General features: G+C 40.5%; 1 protein-coding gene across 5 annotated transcripts in view; it reads right to left on the bottom strand.

Moving 5' to 3' along the window:
• GUF1 (GTP binding elongation factor GUF1) overlaps window positions 1–16,115 on the bottom strand; it is a 28,934-nt gene that overhangs the window by 6,491 nt on the left and 6,328 nt on the right. For 2 of the 5 annotated variants that reach the window (XM_025175989.2, XM_088131267.1), the window contains exons 4-15: window positions 15,825–15,973; window positions 15,003–15,083; window positions 13,133–13,210; window positions 12,149–12,232; window positions 11,016–11,080; window positions 9,765–9,968; window positions 9,220–9,359; window positions 4,831–4,954; window positions 3,919–4,051; window positions 3,069–3,212; window positions 1,164–1,297; window positions 234–335 (exon numbers count right to left, since the gene is read on the bottom strand). In XM_025175989.2, the coding sequence (XP_025031757.2) occupies window positions 234–335; window positions 1,164–1,297; window positions 3,069–3,212; window positions 3,919–4,051; window positions 4,831–4,954; window positions 9,220–9,359; window positions 9,765–9,968; window positions 11,016–11,080; window positions 12,149–12,232; window positions 13,133–13,210; window positions 15,003–15,083; window positions 15,825–15,973 (1,438 nt within the window). The remainder of the gene's footprint in view (window positions 1–233; window positions 336–1,163; window positions 1,298–3,068; window positions 3,213–3,918; window positions 4,052–4,830; window positions 4,955–9,219; window positions 9,360–9,764; window positions 9,969–11,015; window positions 11,081–12,148; window positions 12,233–13,132; window positions 13,211–15,002; window positions 15,084–15,824; window positions 15,974–16,115) is intronic. The other 3 variants (XM_025175990.2, XM_088131269.1, XM_088131268.1) reach the window with 3 other exon arrangements.

The raw sequence follows: 16,115 nt of genomic DNA, 5'->3' as shown, positions 1-16,115 counted from the left end.
AGCAAATCCAGATAGCTTCCATAGGATTCTGGTTACACTACTTATCATTTATATTTCAGGGGTTATTTTTTTATCCATGTAAACTTTCAACTGCAAGAGTAAATAAAATGTTGGTTTTCTTCAGAATAATAATTTTAAAAAATGCATGGAAAAGGCATTATGTGGTTTGGGTAGTTTATCCAAATGATATTTACTATGCTTTTTAAAAATGAACATGCATTTAATGGACTTACCTAGGTACAATAGTTATCAGTTCTTCTACAGCTTTCCCATTTAAAAGAATATCCATTTTGACAAGATCCGCAGGCTGGTATCCTGCATCTTCATAGTCAAAACTGAAAATAGCAGTAGTCAGGTCAACTAACTTCCTATTTGAACACCCTAAAAGATTACAATTTCTAACATACACTTTGGATAATTTCTGAAAAGGCAGAGTTTTTGCCCCTCAGTAAAATGCCTCTTTTTCACATGCATTTATAATGCCATCATAAAGCAAGTTTACTCTACTTTGTTTATACCCTTAAACTATAAGGTAGCATGTGTCTTTTGGATGAACATGATGCGTAAGCCCTTCCCAGGAGAAAGCATGGTTCACAAACCACAGTGGGTGGATTTGGACATCATGCTATGAGAAAGATATATCATGGTTTAGCATGACATATGAAGCATACTTTACTTCAACCATATCTATAAACACACAAATATATGCAATTATTATTCCTCTACCTCCAATGTGCGAGATGGCCACAATTCTTAAGAGCTTTTTTCCTTATGAGGTATACCTTCATATTCCACTAGAGTTTGCTAGAGTACTTAAAAATCAAGAAGCTAGATAGCACTGGAAGGAGGAAAATCTTATCTAGGATAAGATCTTAAAAGATCATGGAGAAGCCAACTCTCATCAGATGCACAGGTAAGCCTGTGGGAGAGTCCTAGACAATTAAACCTGTGTATTCTGCCTATCATAAATACATGCACGTGTATGGACGCACATCAAACACCCAGCAACCCTCAAATGCATTTGGGCATCATGCATTCTCCAAGCCCCAAATCATGCACCTTATCTTCAAAAAGCTAATAGAATCTACCACTGGATTCCCAGCTGTGGTGTTCAAACTTCTACAAGTAGGGGGTATCTTACCATGATACAAAAGTTACATTACCTGGCATAGCCAGAGGAGAGGGATTTCAGGGCATCAAAGAAATCCACTACAATTTCATTCAGTGGAAAGAGGTGAATCATCATGACTCTGTGATCATCAATGTACACCAAGTCCTTCTGAACAGCTCTCCGAGTCTGACAAAGTGACACAGAGTCTGAGATGAGCGCCAACTTTTCTGTTATAAGAAATCTTCACCAAATACTAGATGTGGGTGAGGAATAAAAACGACCCTGGCAATTAACATAGTAAATGATGCAGTCAGGTTTCAGAGTTTCTTTGCGGAATAAGTTTAATTGCCCCAAATTCTAACAATTCTGACTGCTAAAATAGTACAGGTGGCCCTTGAATTACAATCATTTGTTCAGTGACTATTCGAAGTTACGGCGAACAGTCTCTGCCCTTTTGACCGCCCTGCACAGCAGCACTCCTTGGCGGTAGCAGAGGCCCAGGGGCAACGGCAGCCAGCTGAGACTGCTGAAAGCCCTGGGCCTCTATTCCAGCCCCAACACCGCTGCTGCCAAAGAGCGCCGCGCTGCAGAGCGGCCAAAAGGGCAGAGATGGGGGACAGACAGGTGGCTGGGGGCAGTTCAAGAGGAGGCGGTCCCTTCCTTACCTTGCCAAGGCTCAGGGCTGGGAAAGACCAAGCCAAGAATGGCTTGGATGGGGCTGGGTCCTCACCTAACAACCGGTGGGATTCGGTTAATGACAGCAATGGGGAGTGCTAGGATTGCTGTTGCTAAGCAATGGGGTCACCTGATGTTTCGCCTAAATACCGCATTGCTTACTGATGGAAATTCTGGTCCCAATTACCCTTGTAACTCGAGGACTACCTGTAAATAGATTCATGAAAAGAATAAAAATACTGTATTTGATTACTTAGAATACAGTGACCCAGAATCCATAGACCTTCTTACCCTGCTGAAGGCCAAACACCAGAATGGCCAATAGTCAGGGATGATTTGAGATTTTAAATCTGGAAGTCACAGATACTATAACTTTGATTGCAAAGTGAAAAATAGCATGAGGAGATCAAAGAGTAATATTGTATTATTACAGAAGACCTACAGCAATTTACTCAGAACAAAGTCTTATCTTTTATCTCAAAAGGAGCCCATTTGTAGAAAACACATTTGTTTGGACTAATTTGTTAAAAAAGTGTTTTTTATTAAATAATAATAATAATGGTATCCTATAACAGGTTCAAAATACTGATTGTAGATTGAAAATAAATGGTGTACTTAATCTGTAGAAGCTAAGCAAGTGCCTGAAAGTCAAATGTATTTTCAACAACTAAGTTTTTAATAAGCATTACTGAGATAAAATATGAAAATTGCTCTAATATAAATAGCAGTTGTAATAAACACAATACATTTTATTATCAGCAAGTCAAAATGAAGTCGTTCTTGAGGGCCTGGAGTTTCCCCATAAATGTGTTCAGCACAGACCTTCTCCATGCCCAACAGTGTACTGTAGAATAAACCACAGTTTACACAGGCTCAAGATGTTTGCTCATGTTTCAGATGAACCACGTTGACAGCCTGGCCCAGAGATTCTCAGCCTTTTGCATAATAAGCCCCACCGAGCACTCTATCGAGGACCCTGGGTCTCGCCATTACAGAAACAAAAATCCCATTTTTCTCCAAGAAGCGTTAATATGATTAGAGGCATTCCATTATTATAATTGACAATAAGTTTCAAAGGCTTAAATTTTTAATGAGCCTGCACTGTGCCCATGACACGTGTGTCACTGGTTAAGAACCCCTGATTCAGAACGCAGGGAACAAATGACTGCACGTAATTAAAACCCCGTGCGCCTTAATGCTCGGTAAGACTTACTAAGCAAACGGCAAGCACTATCAGAAATATACCCTCAATACAATAATACTCTCAACCTTATATACCAACCTGGCACAGAGCTAATATTTCCCCAATATATTCTTTAGGGGTTACAATAGTGCCTAAAACAATAGGCTCCAAATATTCCGCCACCATGGAATTATCAGGGAATTCTGCAGGATTTATGATGGTGATTTCCTCTTTTTTATGTTCCTACAAAACAGGAAGAGAAAACACCTATAGGAGGATTTTAACGGTTTTTCTTAATTAAAAAAAAATTAGCAAGGTCTTAAGAGATTTTTTTAAAAATTATATACCAGTCCATCTATAACCAAAAGTGGAAATAGATGACATGTAACTTTTAAGCAAACAAACTAGGGAAACTGATAACAAGTAAACATTTTACTTCGACAATACAAACATTGTAGTGTTATGTCGTAATTCTGCCCGCAACAATGGCTCACTCCAGAGATGTATCTCTCCCATATTTCTTAATTGCTTTATAAGCCCTTGTGATTATTCCTTTTCTTCCCCAATGCAGGGCAGATATGAATTACTATTATAATTAAAGGCTAATTTAAGCCTCCACTAAAAGCTAATTGGGAGGATCAAGGACTCAGGAAGAATTCGTGCAGAGATGCAAGCATTTTATAAAATCATTTTTTGTAAATTGGACTATTTTAGCTCGCTCTCAGGGGAACTCGGACCCATGCCAACAGCAGTGGAATAAAACCAGGATCGTAAGATTATTTCCTGACATTTCCCAAACAATTCCAAATCATCTTCTAGAGTAAAAGTTCTTATTTGAGAGCTTAGTAATGTAAGTCCTGGAGAATTCAAATAAATTATGAGAATGATAATCATTATGCCCAATTTATCCTCGTGCATTGACAATTTCAGACTAAAAAAAAATCATCACCTTTATCAATTTTGCGGAAGAAAGAATCGCCTTGTACGGAACTGTGGGGGCCGTCAAAATGACTGATGTGTTGTGTTCCTGCTCCAAACGCTGATTAAAAACCTCCATATGTAAAAGGCCAAGGAAACCCAACCTGTAAATACAATGTTTAAGTGACTTTTTTTAAGGGTACAAACCTGCATTTGCTAAAGAATCATTGTTTACACACACCAACTAGACATCTTAAATTTCCAAGCCAAATGAAAGAGAATTTACCCCAAATGTTGCATTTCACTAACAAGTCTTTATTTCAGTCGCGGACTAGCATAAAATACAAACAAGGAAAATTACTCTCATTTCAATAATTCCACTGAAACCTATAAGTGATAAAAGATAACTAAAAACTAGGATTGCTAGCACAATATTATAAAATTAAAACACTAAAACATCTCTATAAAAATTCTTAATGTTAATACTAAGACTATAGACTAAAGGGGGGGGGGGTTCTAAAGGCCACAAAAAGATGTAAAAAAAGAGTTAAAAAGATAAAAGGAAAGGAAAACTCTCAGTCAGTATACCGATGCCCAGTACCCTTAATTATCTGTTTGTGAATTTTAATTGCTACCAGGCAAAATCTAGTTACGTTGTATGTAATAAATGGCTCCGTATCTGAGAGGAGAAAATCAAGAAGACAGCTTTCATTATGACCTATGATATGTGTCAATAATGGAAGAATTCAAGTTTTTTTACTATGCTGGAAATAAGGGCAGCGTATGGGTGATGGTCTCAGTAGAGTTTATGCTACGTGGACAGGCTCTCAAACACATGGGGTCTTTGGTAAATCTCTCCTTAAGAACTGCGGAGGGCAAAACATCAAGCCTGCTGCATCCTACTAAAGAACATCTCAACCCAAATGAATGTGGTGAAACTCACCTCCATCCAGCTCCCAGCGCTAGACTACTGTCACGTTGAACAGTAACACTCGAGTCGTTAAGAGTCAGTTTCTCTAGTGCACTTTTCAAGCTGGAATATTCTGACTGGTCTGTTGGATACACTCCTGTCCAAACACACGGTGGAGTTATTGAGAAAGGCAACCAGCAGATATCCTATATGTGATTCTGCATTTTAATTAGACCCATTCAATACTGGCCATTGCAGAAAACCTATGATTTTTTCAACTGCGGCTTAGAATGGACAGACCAGATACCAATGTGTCTTTAATTTCATTTTCTATGTACAAGTCAATCAAACACACACAACCGAAAGATTTCCAAACTGATTGGAATTTTTTTTTTACAAACTTGGGCCAGGGAAGGGAATTGTTTTAATTTCGATCCAACCTGATGGAGTAAAATTGGTTATCTGAACAACGGTCAAAGGCAAAAATATCCTTGAGCTTAATAAATGTTAATTATTCTTTCAGCAAAAAAATGTTCCCAAACTACTACGTGAAAAAAATGCAAGGATCTCCACAGGCGCTGAATACCATTTGTGTGATTTACAGAAATCCAATTAATTAGCTGCAGTGTCCAGCATAGCCAAAATCTGGTTCTGATCTTTAAGCTCAAGAGTATCCATAAAGACACCCTCAGCAGTACAGCACAGTGTGATGCCCAATTTACATAACAAATCCCTCCCCAAAGTTTAGCACCTAAGTTAGTCCTTACTGAAAAGACATGAGTGTCAAACAAGGACCCTACAGTGAAAGGCAATTGCTTAGTTTCATGGTATGGTATAAAGCAGTGTTTCTCAACCTCTGCAGCTTCAAGATCTGTGGACTTCAACTTCCAGAATTCCTCAGCCAGCATGCTGGCTGAGGAATTCTGGAAGCTGTAGTCCACACATCTTAAAGTTGATAAGGTTGAGAAACATTGGTATAGAGGTACCAGAGATCCTATGGCAAAATGAGTGGTGATAGTTAAAGCTGCACACGGAAAATCCTGGGCTGTTAAACATGATCTGTCCGCACCCGTATCCACTGAAGAGAAGGCACTCTTTCCTCTCCTCCCCAGGGTACCTCAAGCTGATTTAAAGGAAACCCCTTTAAATGATGCCAGTTTGGAACTTCATGTAGATGGACCGGCTTATGTGATGGATGGGGAACAGAAGGTATAGAAGGACAACTGCCCTCAGGAGTTTCAGCTCACGTTGCTGAACTTTATGCTCTACATCATGACTGTCAGCTAGCCCAAGGAAAACGAATGAATATGCTAACAGGCTCTGGATACACATTTGATATCATCCATGACTATGGGCAATTATGTAAAGAGAGGGGTTGTTTGACAGCAGCAGGCGCCACTATAAACATGAATGGAAGCACTGAAAATGATGGGAAGGTGACACAAGAAAGGTTTATCAATATCGCTTATCAAAATGCTTCTGCGTATATCCAGATGTAGAGTTGAGTCCATAGTGTAAGTCCTTCTGAGCTGGCCCCTGTAGCATACCTGTGGCCCGGCGTTAACCTCTCCTATTATGCTCAGGCTGGTCCTAGTCAGAAACTGTGCCTTTCCTATTACATGATGAATCCAGTGAAACTTCCACAAAAGTTGCAAAATGTTGTAGTGTAGCAATTGCAATCAGAAGATACGGGGCCTAGTAATGTTGGTTCATGATTCCTTCACTGCCTGACAAAATTTGACAGCCCCTCTTTTACTCTTTATTATCATTATTATCATTTCATGGATCTATACATTTGTTTTAATCTGCTGCTATTCACTTTATTGGATTTATCTACAGCGTTATTGCTCGGTGGTCAGGGACTGTAAATTTAATAAATGGATTGCAAATGACTGTTCCCCGTCCCAGCTCTTTTGCTGGACATCTGTTGGCCTTACAACAGGCATTATTTTATCAAATATCAAATATGTTGAAATTGTTTCATATTTATCTTATTATTATTTTATTTATATTTTTTTTGTTTTAGTTCTACTAGAGTTAGCGTCCTCTGGCTGCTTCATGCTTGTAACAGGTTTTATACAGCCTTCAAGTCAGCCTTGACTCCTGGCAACTACACGGACAAGTCTCCGCAGTCTTCTAGGCAGCATTTTTGGAAGTAGTTGGCCATGGCCACCTGAGAGAGGGACTGGCTGAAAGTCATCCAGCCGGAATTCATGGCTAAGGCAGGACTAGGACTCAGGTTTCCCACATTCCACTCCAACACCTTTACCAGACTGGCTCTTGTGAACAGGTACATATTTTTGAAGACACTTAGGGTGGCACACCAATGACCTCCCAGCAAATATTTCATCAAGATGACTGCCCCAGACATTTCTGCCACCTCTCTCTCTGCCAGATATATATTACAGTTGAATTGAAAATTCTTGGAAGACGCATTTTGGCCATTTCCCCAGTGCAGAAGAAATTCAAAGAATTTTCAAAAGTGAGGAGCTTACTAGGAAAGCAAAATTCTTTTTTAAGTTTAAATGCTCCATCTCACTCTCACTCTCTCTCACTCTCTCTCTCTCTCTCTCTCTCACACACACACACACACACACACACACAAAGAGCTGTAAAACACAAGCCAGTGTATCTGTACTGGGAGAGAGTGGGGAACAGAAACCTGGAGACCGTGAATTCTACTACTGCCTTGGACATGACGCCATCTGGGTGACTTTGGGCCAGTCACTCTCTCTCAACCCTGGGAAGAAGGAAGCAAGGGCTAACCCCTTCCGAAAATCTTGCCAAGAAAACTGCAGGGACTAGTCCAGACAGTTGCCCGGAGTCAACACTGACTCAAAGCCCCACCACCACCACCAAAAAATATGGTCAAAATAAGGCCCTGCCTGAAGAAATGGAGGCCTTCAGGTCAACAACTTTTTAAACTGATGTGGCAGAATACCCATTTTTAGTATAAAGCACTTTGCCACTTTCTTAGTAAGCCATTTCTCATCTTCCCAGTTTCAGTTTGTCCTCTTCCAATTGAAAATTCCAACTCTCCTTCCTGGCCCTCTTTCTATAGCCCCTCCCCCACCATATTTTTGAAGGAAACCCTTCACAGTTTCAGCTAAGCTCTGCTGTATATCCCTTTTGCTTTTTTGGAGAGAAAGCTCGTGACTTAGCAACTTCTGCCCTACAAGTGTCACAAAGAACACGATGGGTCTATCGGCTCTCCTCCATTATCTTTCCGAAGCAGGTGTACAGTCATGTGAGGGCTAGTTACCTCCTGCAGTTAAGCTACACAGTATATTCAGTGGCCTGTGAAAAGCAATTTTCAGCCTATCATGGATCCAGAATCATGTCCATGATCTGATTTTTCTTCCAAATCAACTAGGGCTATTTTATTGCTTAAAAATGTTGAATGCAGTAGGTAGTTTAGCCACTACTTCCTATGAAGTGAGATGGAAGGATATGTTTAGCCCAGAGGAGAGAAGATTTGTGGAGGGAAGGGAGGCTGAGTACGATAGCCCTTTTCAAATGCCTGAAAGGATATAACAGAGAAGAAGGCCAAGACCTATCCTCTATCATTCCAGAGTGAAGAACCCAGAACAATGCATTTAAGTTACAGGAAGGTAGACTCCAACTGATTGTTAGAAAAAGCTCTGGGAGATGGTTTGACAGTAGAACCAATTAGCCAGTACGATAGTGTCTCCCTTTGTTGAAAGCGTTCAAAAGTAGGGTAGACAGGCATCTGTCAAGAATGTTTTAATTTGCGTTAAGGCTCTCTTGGTTTTCTTTCCCAACTATTAAACATTAGAAGCAGGAACCATCTCTATTTTGTCATTCTAGCACATAGACTGATGATACTGGGGAATACTTGAACAGAAATAAATTACCCATATTCTCATATAATGCTACCAAGACCAAGGATGCACAGCTTTGAAAACACAGGGGGGAAAAAAGAGTACAGTAGAGCTTTCAGTATCCAATATTGTGCAAAGCATTCAAGATGGGGTGCTTTGCAACATCTCATTCAGCAAGTAATTACAACTGATGGGCTAAGATTTACGTTCTGCCTTTCCTCCAGAAGCTCACGGCAGCATTCCAGCACATTCTCCTTCAACCAGATCAATGGCAGGGACAGACCTATAGTAAACATCCCTACTCTGCATGTGTTACGGGATCCTGAAGGAACCACCTCTTTCTGTTCATGGTATTGTGAGACAAAACCCCTTATACTACAAGCATAATCATGAGAAGAGCTGCTACACTTCCCATGTCACATGCTAGGCTTTTGAAGGAGGGCTTCGAATGTTTTGCACAGCACCAAAGTCTATTTTTCTAATACCAGCAACACAGTTTCTGTAATAATGAACCCAAACACCTTCCCTCTGTTGACAGACATTAAAGGGCTTCCCCATCCTTTGACTGTGAGCACCTCACCTGCAAAGACCATGGGTTTTGCGGACTTAAACCCAGGAAATGGCTCCACTGGTTGGTTATGTAAATAGATTGTATCTCCTATTTGGGCATCCGTAACCTCTCTCATTCCAGCAATCAAATAGCCAACCTGGCCAGCGTATCTAAATGAAAGTGGGATCACGTGGTATTATATTACGTTAAGGTATTTCAGATCATTGTAGACAAGCGGTTTAGGAATTGGGTTACATCAACTCTATAATTCTGTGACAGGTCATCATGCCAACTTTGGGGGTTGAAGAGATGCAAACAGTTGCATATTAATGGGAAATCAACTGGTGCCTTATAGCTCCTCATTTGATGAAGAAGGTTAAGAGCACAAGGAAGACACTCTAGATTGCCATTAGCTGATTTTACCTACTAGACTTAGCATGATTACACTTCACATATATAAAGGGGAAAAAAAACAAAGTTGTTAAAAAAAAAAACAGCCATAAGAATAAGGAATCAAACTACTTCCCAGAGCTGGACAAATAATATTTTCTCTTTCTTTGCTTTCAAAAACTTACAGTTTATGGGTTGGCCGTTCATTGGGCGTCAGAATTCCTACTTCGTTAACTTCATAAATCTTCTTAGTGTGAGCCGTTGTGATCTTATGGCCTTTATGAATTTCCCCATTAAACAGTGCAATGTTGGCAATCACCCCTCGGTAGGTATCAAATGTAGAATCAAACACCAATGCTTTCAAGGGCTCATGAATATTAGCCACTGGCCTGTTACAAGGACAGACAGATATCACAAAACCTGTTGAAAGTTATTACTCAGAATCAAGTGTTTTTCCCCAAAGTAGAGATCTGATTACAATAGCAATTTTTTAAAAAGCTATAAAAGTTCTTATAAGGACTCTCTTCTTCATGTTTCATCATACGTTAGTTGCCAAATTAAAATTAACACTCCTACATCAAGGAGACAGACAGAAACTTTATTCAGTTATTGAGACCAGATCAAGTAGGCAAGAGCAGCCCTTCATTGTTGTGGCCCTCAGAGACAACGAAGGCTACAATACCAACATTCAACACTGTGTTACTCTTTCTCTCTCTCTCTCAAGGTAAAACAATACTCAAAATAGGGATGGTAAGCTTCTGGCGACTTGACACACCAATCAGAGGAACTTCTCCATTTCCAAATTGAAAAAAAAAATGGGCTGAAGTTTTTCTCCATCTTTCCAAATAACATCAGTAAAATGCCTCCATGTGCCTTTTGGAGGCCAAAGACTAAAAATAGCAATAAACAAGTTCAATGGTGTATAAATAAATAAGTTCTATTGTTGTAACCAACAGTTATAAAATGAAGTTCTGTGATGGAATGGAATTATGAAGGCCAGGCTCACGGAGATAAGGGTTTTCTTAGTTCACCGCAAGAGCGTGGGAACTTCAAGAGGATGAGGCTGGCACCCTGAGGAATTCACGGTGTTGTGACTGGCTTGGGAGCTGGGATTTCAGTCTGGGGAGATTGTTGCTAGAGGTTGTAGCTAATAAACATAGCTGAACTGATTTTGCATTGTCTCTTGAAGTTCTTTAGGCTAAACCTGACAAGTTCAGTGATTATATTCTCTACTGACCACTAGAAGACCAGTTTCATTCTTGTTGAAACTCGTCAGACATAGGTTTAACTTTTTAGGAAGGTGCATCATCAATAGCTTCTATAACTAAGTTTAGTCTGGATGAAAAATAATGTTTGCCTAAGGCTGTTATTCAAAGCTCTGAAGTGACAACATGTACAGTCACTGAAGGAAAAATGAGACAGAAAAGCAAACTTACGGAGGAATCCTTTCAATAACTGCCTGAAGTATTCTTTCAACATTTGTTCCAAGTTTAGCTGAAATCTGAAATAAGTCAAAAAAGCAAATTTGGTCTCATTTCAGGGATTGTTATCATCTACCCAAACTAGTACAAGGCGCATGCCTCACTGATGCTTCCATTATAATAGTCCATTATATTTGAAGAACTCTTGAACAGGAATAGTGTACAAGTATGTTTATTCAACAATTAGAACCACTCATTCCACAACAGAAGGAATGGCTACATTTCAGCAATGTGAAGCTCAAGATAAAATAGGATAGTTTGTAAAACTACAGTTTCTTTCAAATCTTTTAGCTTTCCTATAATCATCTGGAAAGAGTGCGACAGTAAAAGAGAAAACAAGAAAACTTTATGGAAGCAGTTGCCAGGAGTTAAATTCAACTGGAGGAGGAAGGAAGGAAGGAAGGAAGGAAGGAAGGAAGGAAGGAAGGAAGGAAGGAAGGGAGGGAGGGAGGGAGGGAGGGAGGGAGGGAGGGAGGGAGGGGAGGGGAGGGGAGGGAGGAAGGAAGGAAGGAAGGAAGGAAGGAAGGAAGGAAGGAAGGAAGGAAGGAAGGAAGGAAGGAAGGAAGGAAGAGGAAGAGGAAGAGGAAGAGGAAGAGGAGGAAGGGAGGAAGGGAGGAAGGGAGGAAGGGAGGAAGGGAGGAAGGGAGGGAGGGGGAGAGGGGGAGAGGAAGAAGGGAGGGAGGGGGAGAGGAAGAAGGAAGGGAGGGAGGGAGCACAATTAGTTAGATTCAGCTGCCAGACAATGAAATGATCCATACTGTCAAGACTGACTGTCAATCACTGCAGCAAATATCAGCCTTCAACATGATCTTAGGGGCATCTCTGCCACATCTCAGAAGACAGCTTTGTGTGCAGAAGCATGTATGTATCACTTCTGCAGCATTAGGGCCTATGACAGCGGCTGTATACACATTTACAATGAACTACATTTAGCGGAATTTAAAGCAATTTGCTTCTGAGTATGCTGCCATACCAGCATACGGTAGGAAAATTATTTTGTTTATGCAACTAGCTAAAACATTTCTGCATGTAAAAAAAAATTGCAATGACCAAATACAGATATTTGTAAACCTAAAAAGGGGTCTTACTCTAATGCAATCTTGTTTGGGAATATCAAAGGCATTCTCAATCTGATGTTCAACCATCTCTGGATTTGCATTCTTGAGATCAATCTGCAAAACAACGCTACTATTATGCTAGTTTCAACTAGAACAATCCCTACCGTGCAGCAAAGTCTGAATTCTATTGTGGCAAAATGAGAAAAGACACGTATTCATTGATATTTTTTTTGGGGGGGGGGGAGTATTTGCACATTTACCTTTGTTAATCTTTTACTAATAATCTGAAAAAATGCCTGGATCTTTTTAAGGTAAAGAAGACTATTTAGAGCCAACACATGAAATTAACAGCTTGATAAACAGAAGTGTGATCTTAGTAAGCACCTAAAATAATTCCTCATTTTAAAAAAAAAAACTACACCAGTTTGGTGCAGTGGTCAAGGCACCAGGCTAGAAAGCAAGAGACGATGAGTTCGAGTCCTGCCTGAGGCATGAAAGCGGCTGGGTGACTTTGGGCCAGTCCCTCTTTCTCAGCCCAAACCACCTCACAGGGTTGTTGCGGGGAAAATAGGAGTTGAGAGCATTATGCACCGCTTGAATTGTACAAAATAAAATCAGGATATAAATCTAACAATATTTTACAACGTTGCTGCTGTTTCAAAGAAAGAAGACGGGCAAAAGCAGAATTGTTTTTCAGAGTTTACTCCGGATAAGCTGAAACAGCTCTAGGTCCAATCATCACACATAACTCGACACTTAAGAAACAGGAGGAAAGTGGAAAGTTAAACTAGGCAAAATCTGGAAAACAAAATGAAATACCAAGAGAGATCAAGGACTAACATCAGGAGATTACACACGGCCTTAAAACTAGGAAACAGCACGAAAAGGCAGTCAAGACAGCTAGCGCAGGGCCGATCCTACTGTTACTGATCTCTGTCGTAAATGAAGTCAGTGGGTATTATTTGCAAAGTACCTAAAAATAACCAATCCTGCGGAGAATGCGGGAAATATTACCTTATTTATAACAGGAATGATTGAGAGTTGTGCTTCAAAGGCAAGGTAAAAGTTTGCTACCGTTTGAGCTTGGATACCCTAGAAAAACAAGAGTTGCAAACAGTTTACGGCGGGGTTTGCTTCTGTTTGCAAAAGGCTGCTTAGCAGAACAGAAACCGCAAAGAGGTTAGCGTGCCTTTCACTGCTCCTAATCATGAAACAAAGATTAGCCGTAAAGAAATGGCAAAAAAGAGAGCAATTCACATTCTTTAGATAGCTAGCTTGGTTTAGGTAGAGAAGCTCTCCTACTGCAGTGACAAACGTGACCCTCACCATGATTAAGCCAAAGCAAAGACAAATTTATCACAGTTGGGGTTACAACCACAATTGCAACCTCGAGTCCTCCAAATGTACTGAACTACAATTCCCAGCCCATACGGCTGTTCTGGGGGTTGTGGTTCATTGAGTACCTGTTTAGGATAAAGCAGCACGTCTTGTAAGTGCCCACAATGCAGACACGGTCGTCCAGCTCCCCCCTCTCCCACTGTGTTATTTTATATTTTTCATTTATGTTCCATCGTTGTCTTTCAATGAGGACTCAAGGTGACTAACAATTTTTTTTAAGTTTCATTTAAATTAAAATCAATACTAAAACCGATTGGCAATTAGAAGACTGGCGAATGAGATGAATCTTTACAGCAGGGTTGCTCAACCTTATCAACTTTAAGATGTGTGGACTGCTGGCTGGGGAATTCTGGGAGCTGAAGTCCACACGTTTCAAAGCTGCCAAGGTTGAGAAACCCTGAAGATTTTCTAAACCCCAAGACAACAGGAACAAACTCCCACTTACTGATTGTATTTTAACCCTATTTTAAAAATGACTGTTGCCAAAGGCCACATAGGTGATGACATCTCAAGAGGGAGCAGAGTTGGATTTTTGCCCCTTCCTTTAAAAAAAATTCTTTTTTACAAAGTTGGGGGTTGGGGATAGTAAAATAGGTACTATATGTTAAGTTTTGCCCTTCAAAAGGGCACTGAGTATAGTTTGGCCAACCCATATAAACAGATTTTTTTTTTTTAAATTCTGGTTGAAAAATATACTTAGCTGGTTTGGGTAATAGCGTCCATACAGGAAGGCAGAATCTGTCCCTTTTGTATGAATATGTACATTGTGAAGTTGAGCATATGTACAAAAGAGCTTGCATTGTTACTGATCCTGCACACCCTTCTGGTTTTTGAAAAAATACAATGCCCTTGTTTGGGACAAAAATAGCATTGATGGTCACGAACCTCCAGCAGAAGAAAGCATTAAAAGAAGATTCACTTCTATTTCACAAGGTGAAAAATCACAGCTGCTGTTTTCAGGGACGTGCTACCCTATCTTGGTGCACAATCTCGGGGGCTCCTAAAGTCACGTTTAAAGGCTGCACCCAACCTCTAGGCTCCAGATTTGCCACCTCTGAGCAAGGACAATAAACTTTTTAACATCATAGTGGATTCAATGGCACTGCAGCTCAGCAAGACATCAGCCATTTTTATCACTAATTCCTTAATCTGTCTAGTTCTGAGGAACTTGAGGCAGACACCCAATCTCCAAAATCCTTAACAGAGTTTAAGAATACAAGTTAATACAGACAGACCTTCGCGTGTTCCAAACTGGTATATTCTTTCACTCAGTTCATTTAAGACTGCAGGCTAGGATCACAAACTCCTATTTCTTTCGCAAGGCAGGAATGCCTATGATAGACCCCCTTTCATCCTGTTTCATATTTTTAAAAGTTATTCACAGGACATCTGTTGGTTCTGGTGAATCAGTTTTCCACATCCACATCTGGAACTGGAAACTTTTTCGTTTCTTCAGGAACAATTCAACTTAGTTTCTAAAGCCTACCTCATTTGCGTCTACTACAAGCAAGACTCCTTGACAAGCCGACAACGATCGCGACACTTCATAGTTAAAATCCACATGACCCTACGCAGAGGGGAAGAAAAATCTGATGAAGAGCATCAACAGATTGCCATGAAGATTTCATGTTGCCCGCTACTTATTTATCAGAAAAGCCTGAAACCAATTTCAACCCATTCCCGTCATCCCTTCTTGCCTTCCCACAGGTACAACAGAAGCTATACCTTAATCCCTGGGACCAGTGATAAATAAATAAAGTTTCCATGACAGGAACCAATGGCTGCAACATAAATCTCTTTATCAGCTTAAAAGAACCGGCAGAAGTTACGTGGCAACGTGTGCATGTGGAAAACAGGGCTTCGATGGCCTTGTTACGGCCGCCATTTTGGCACTGTCGATGGCCCGTTGATGCCGCCGAGATCGCTGCATTTGCACTTGTGATCTCATAATCGTTAAGGAACTACTTCTAGACTTCCGTATGTCTGGATGCTTTGCCAGCCGGTTTGGTTTACAAACTCTCTCAGCAACTTAAGTCTCGTTTAATGAATTAGCTGTATTAGTGTGAAACAGCATTATGGTCAGTGATTAATTATGCTGCATTTTACTCTTGCATGATAATAATAGGGTTTCATCTAACCTCAACGACATGCAGGATTGCTTATGGCTAATATATCAGGAGATGACAGCCCGGCACGAGCCGTAACAACACAAGCAAATCGGAACAGCTGGGTGGCAGCCACCAACTTTTTTTCTGCCTTGCAGTACGTCTCCCTGTTCATACTTCATGTACTCCAGCGATGCACTTACAGGTGTATCAATGAGATTTAAGAGGTAGTTTGTTCCTTCGTGGTTATAAATGAGGGAAGCTGTCTGGGCTTTAACCGTGATTCCTCTTTCCCGTTCCACTTGCAATTTATCCAGCACCTGTTTGTTATGGTCAGTTTTGGCAATTGTTCCTAAAGGATCAAAGATATTCATCGATCGTTATTCATCGTGAAGTGAGAAAGAGCTGCCTTCTCCTCCCATGGAAGGGACTTTCTTCCACCAGCAAGTCCACCGAATGAAGCTTTGATGATTCCCTTTTCCTCCCAGTTACTC

The sequence above is a fragment of the Python bivittatus genome, unplaced genomic scaffold (genome assembly GCF_059951505.1).
Source record: "Python bivittatus isolate LINGU-HERP-01145 unplaced genomic scaffold, Pbiv_v1 ctg000970_np1212, whole genome shotgun sequence".
NCBI classification, from domain to species: domain Eukaryota; kingdom Metazoa; phylum Chordata; class Lepidosauria; order Squamata; family Pythonidae; genus Python; species Python bivittatus.
The sequence above is the reverse complement of the archived record's forward strand: the minus strand, read 5'-3'. Positions and strand labels throughout refer to the sequence as shown.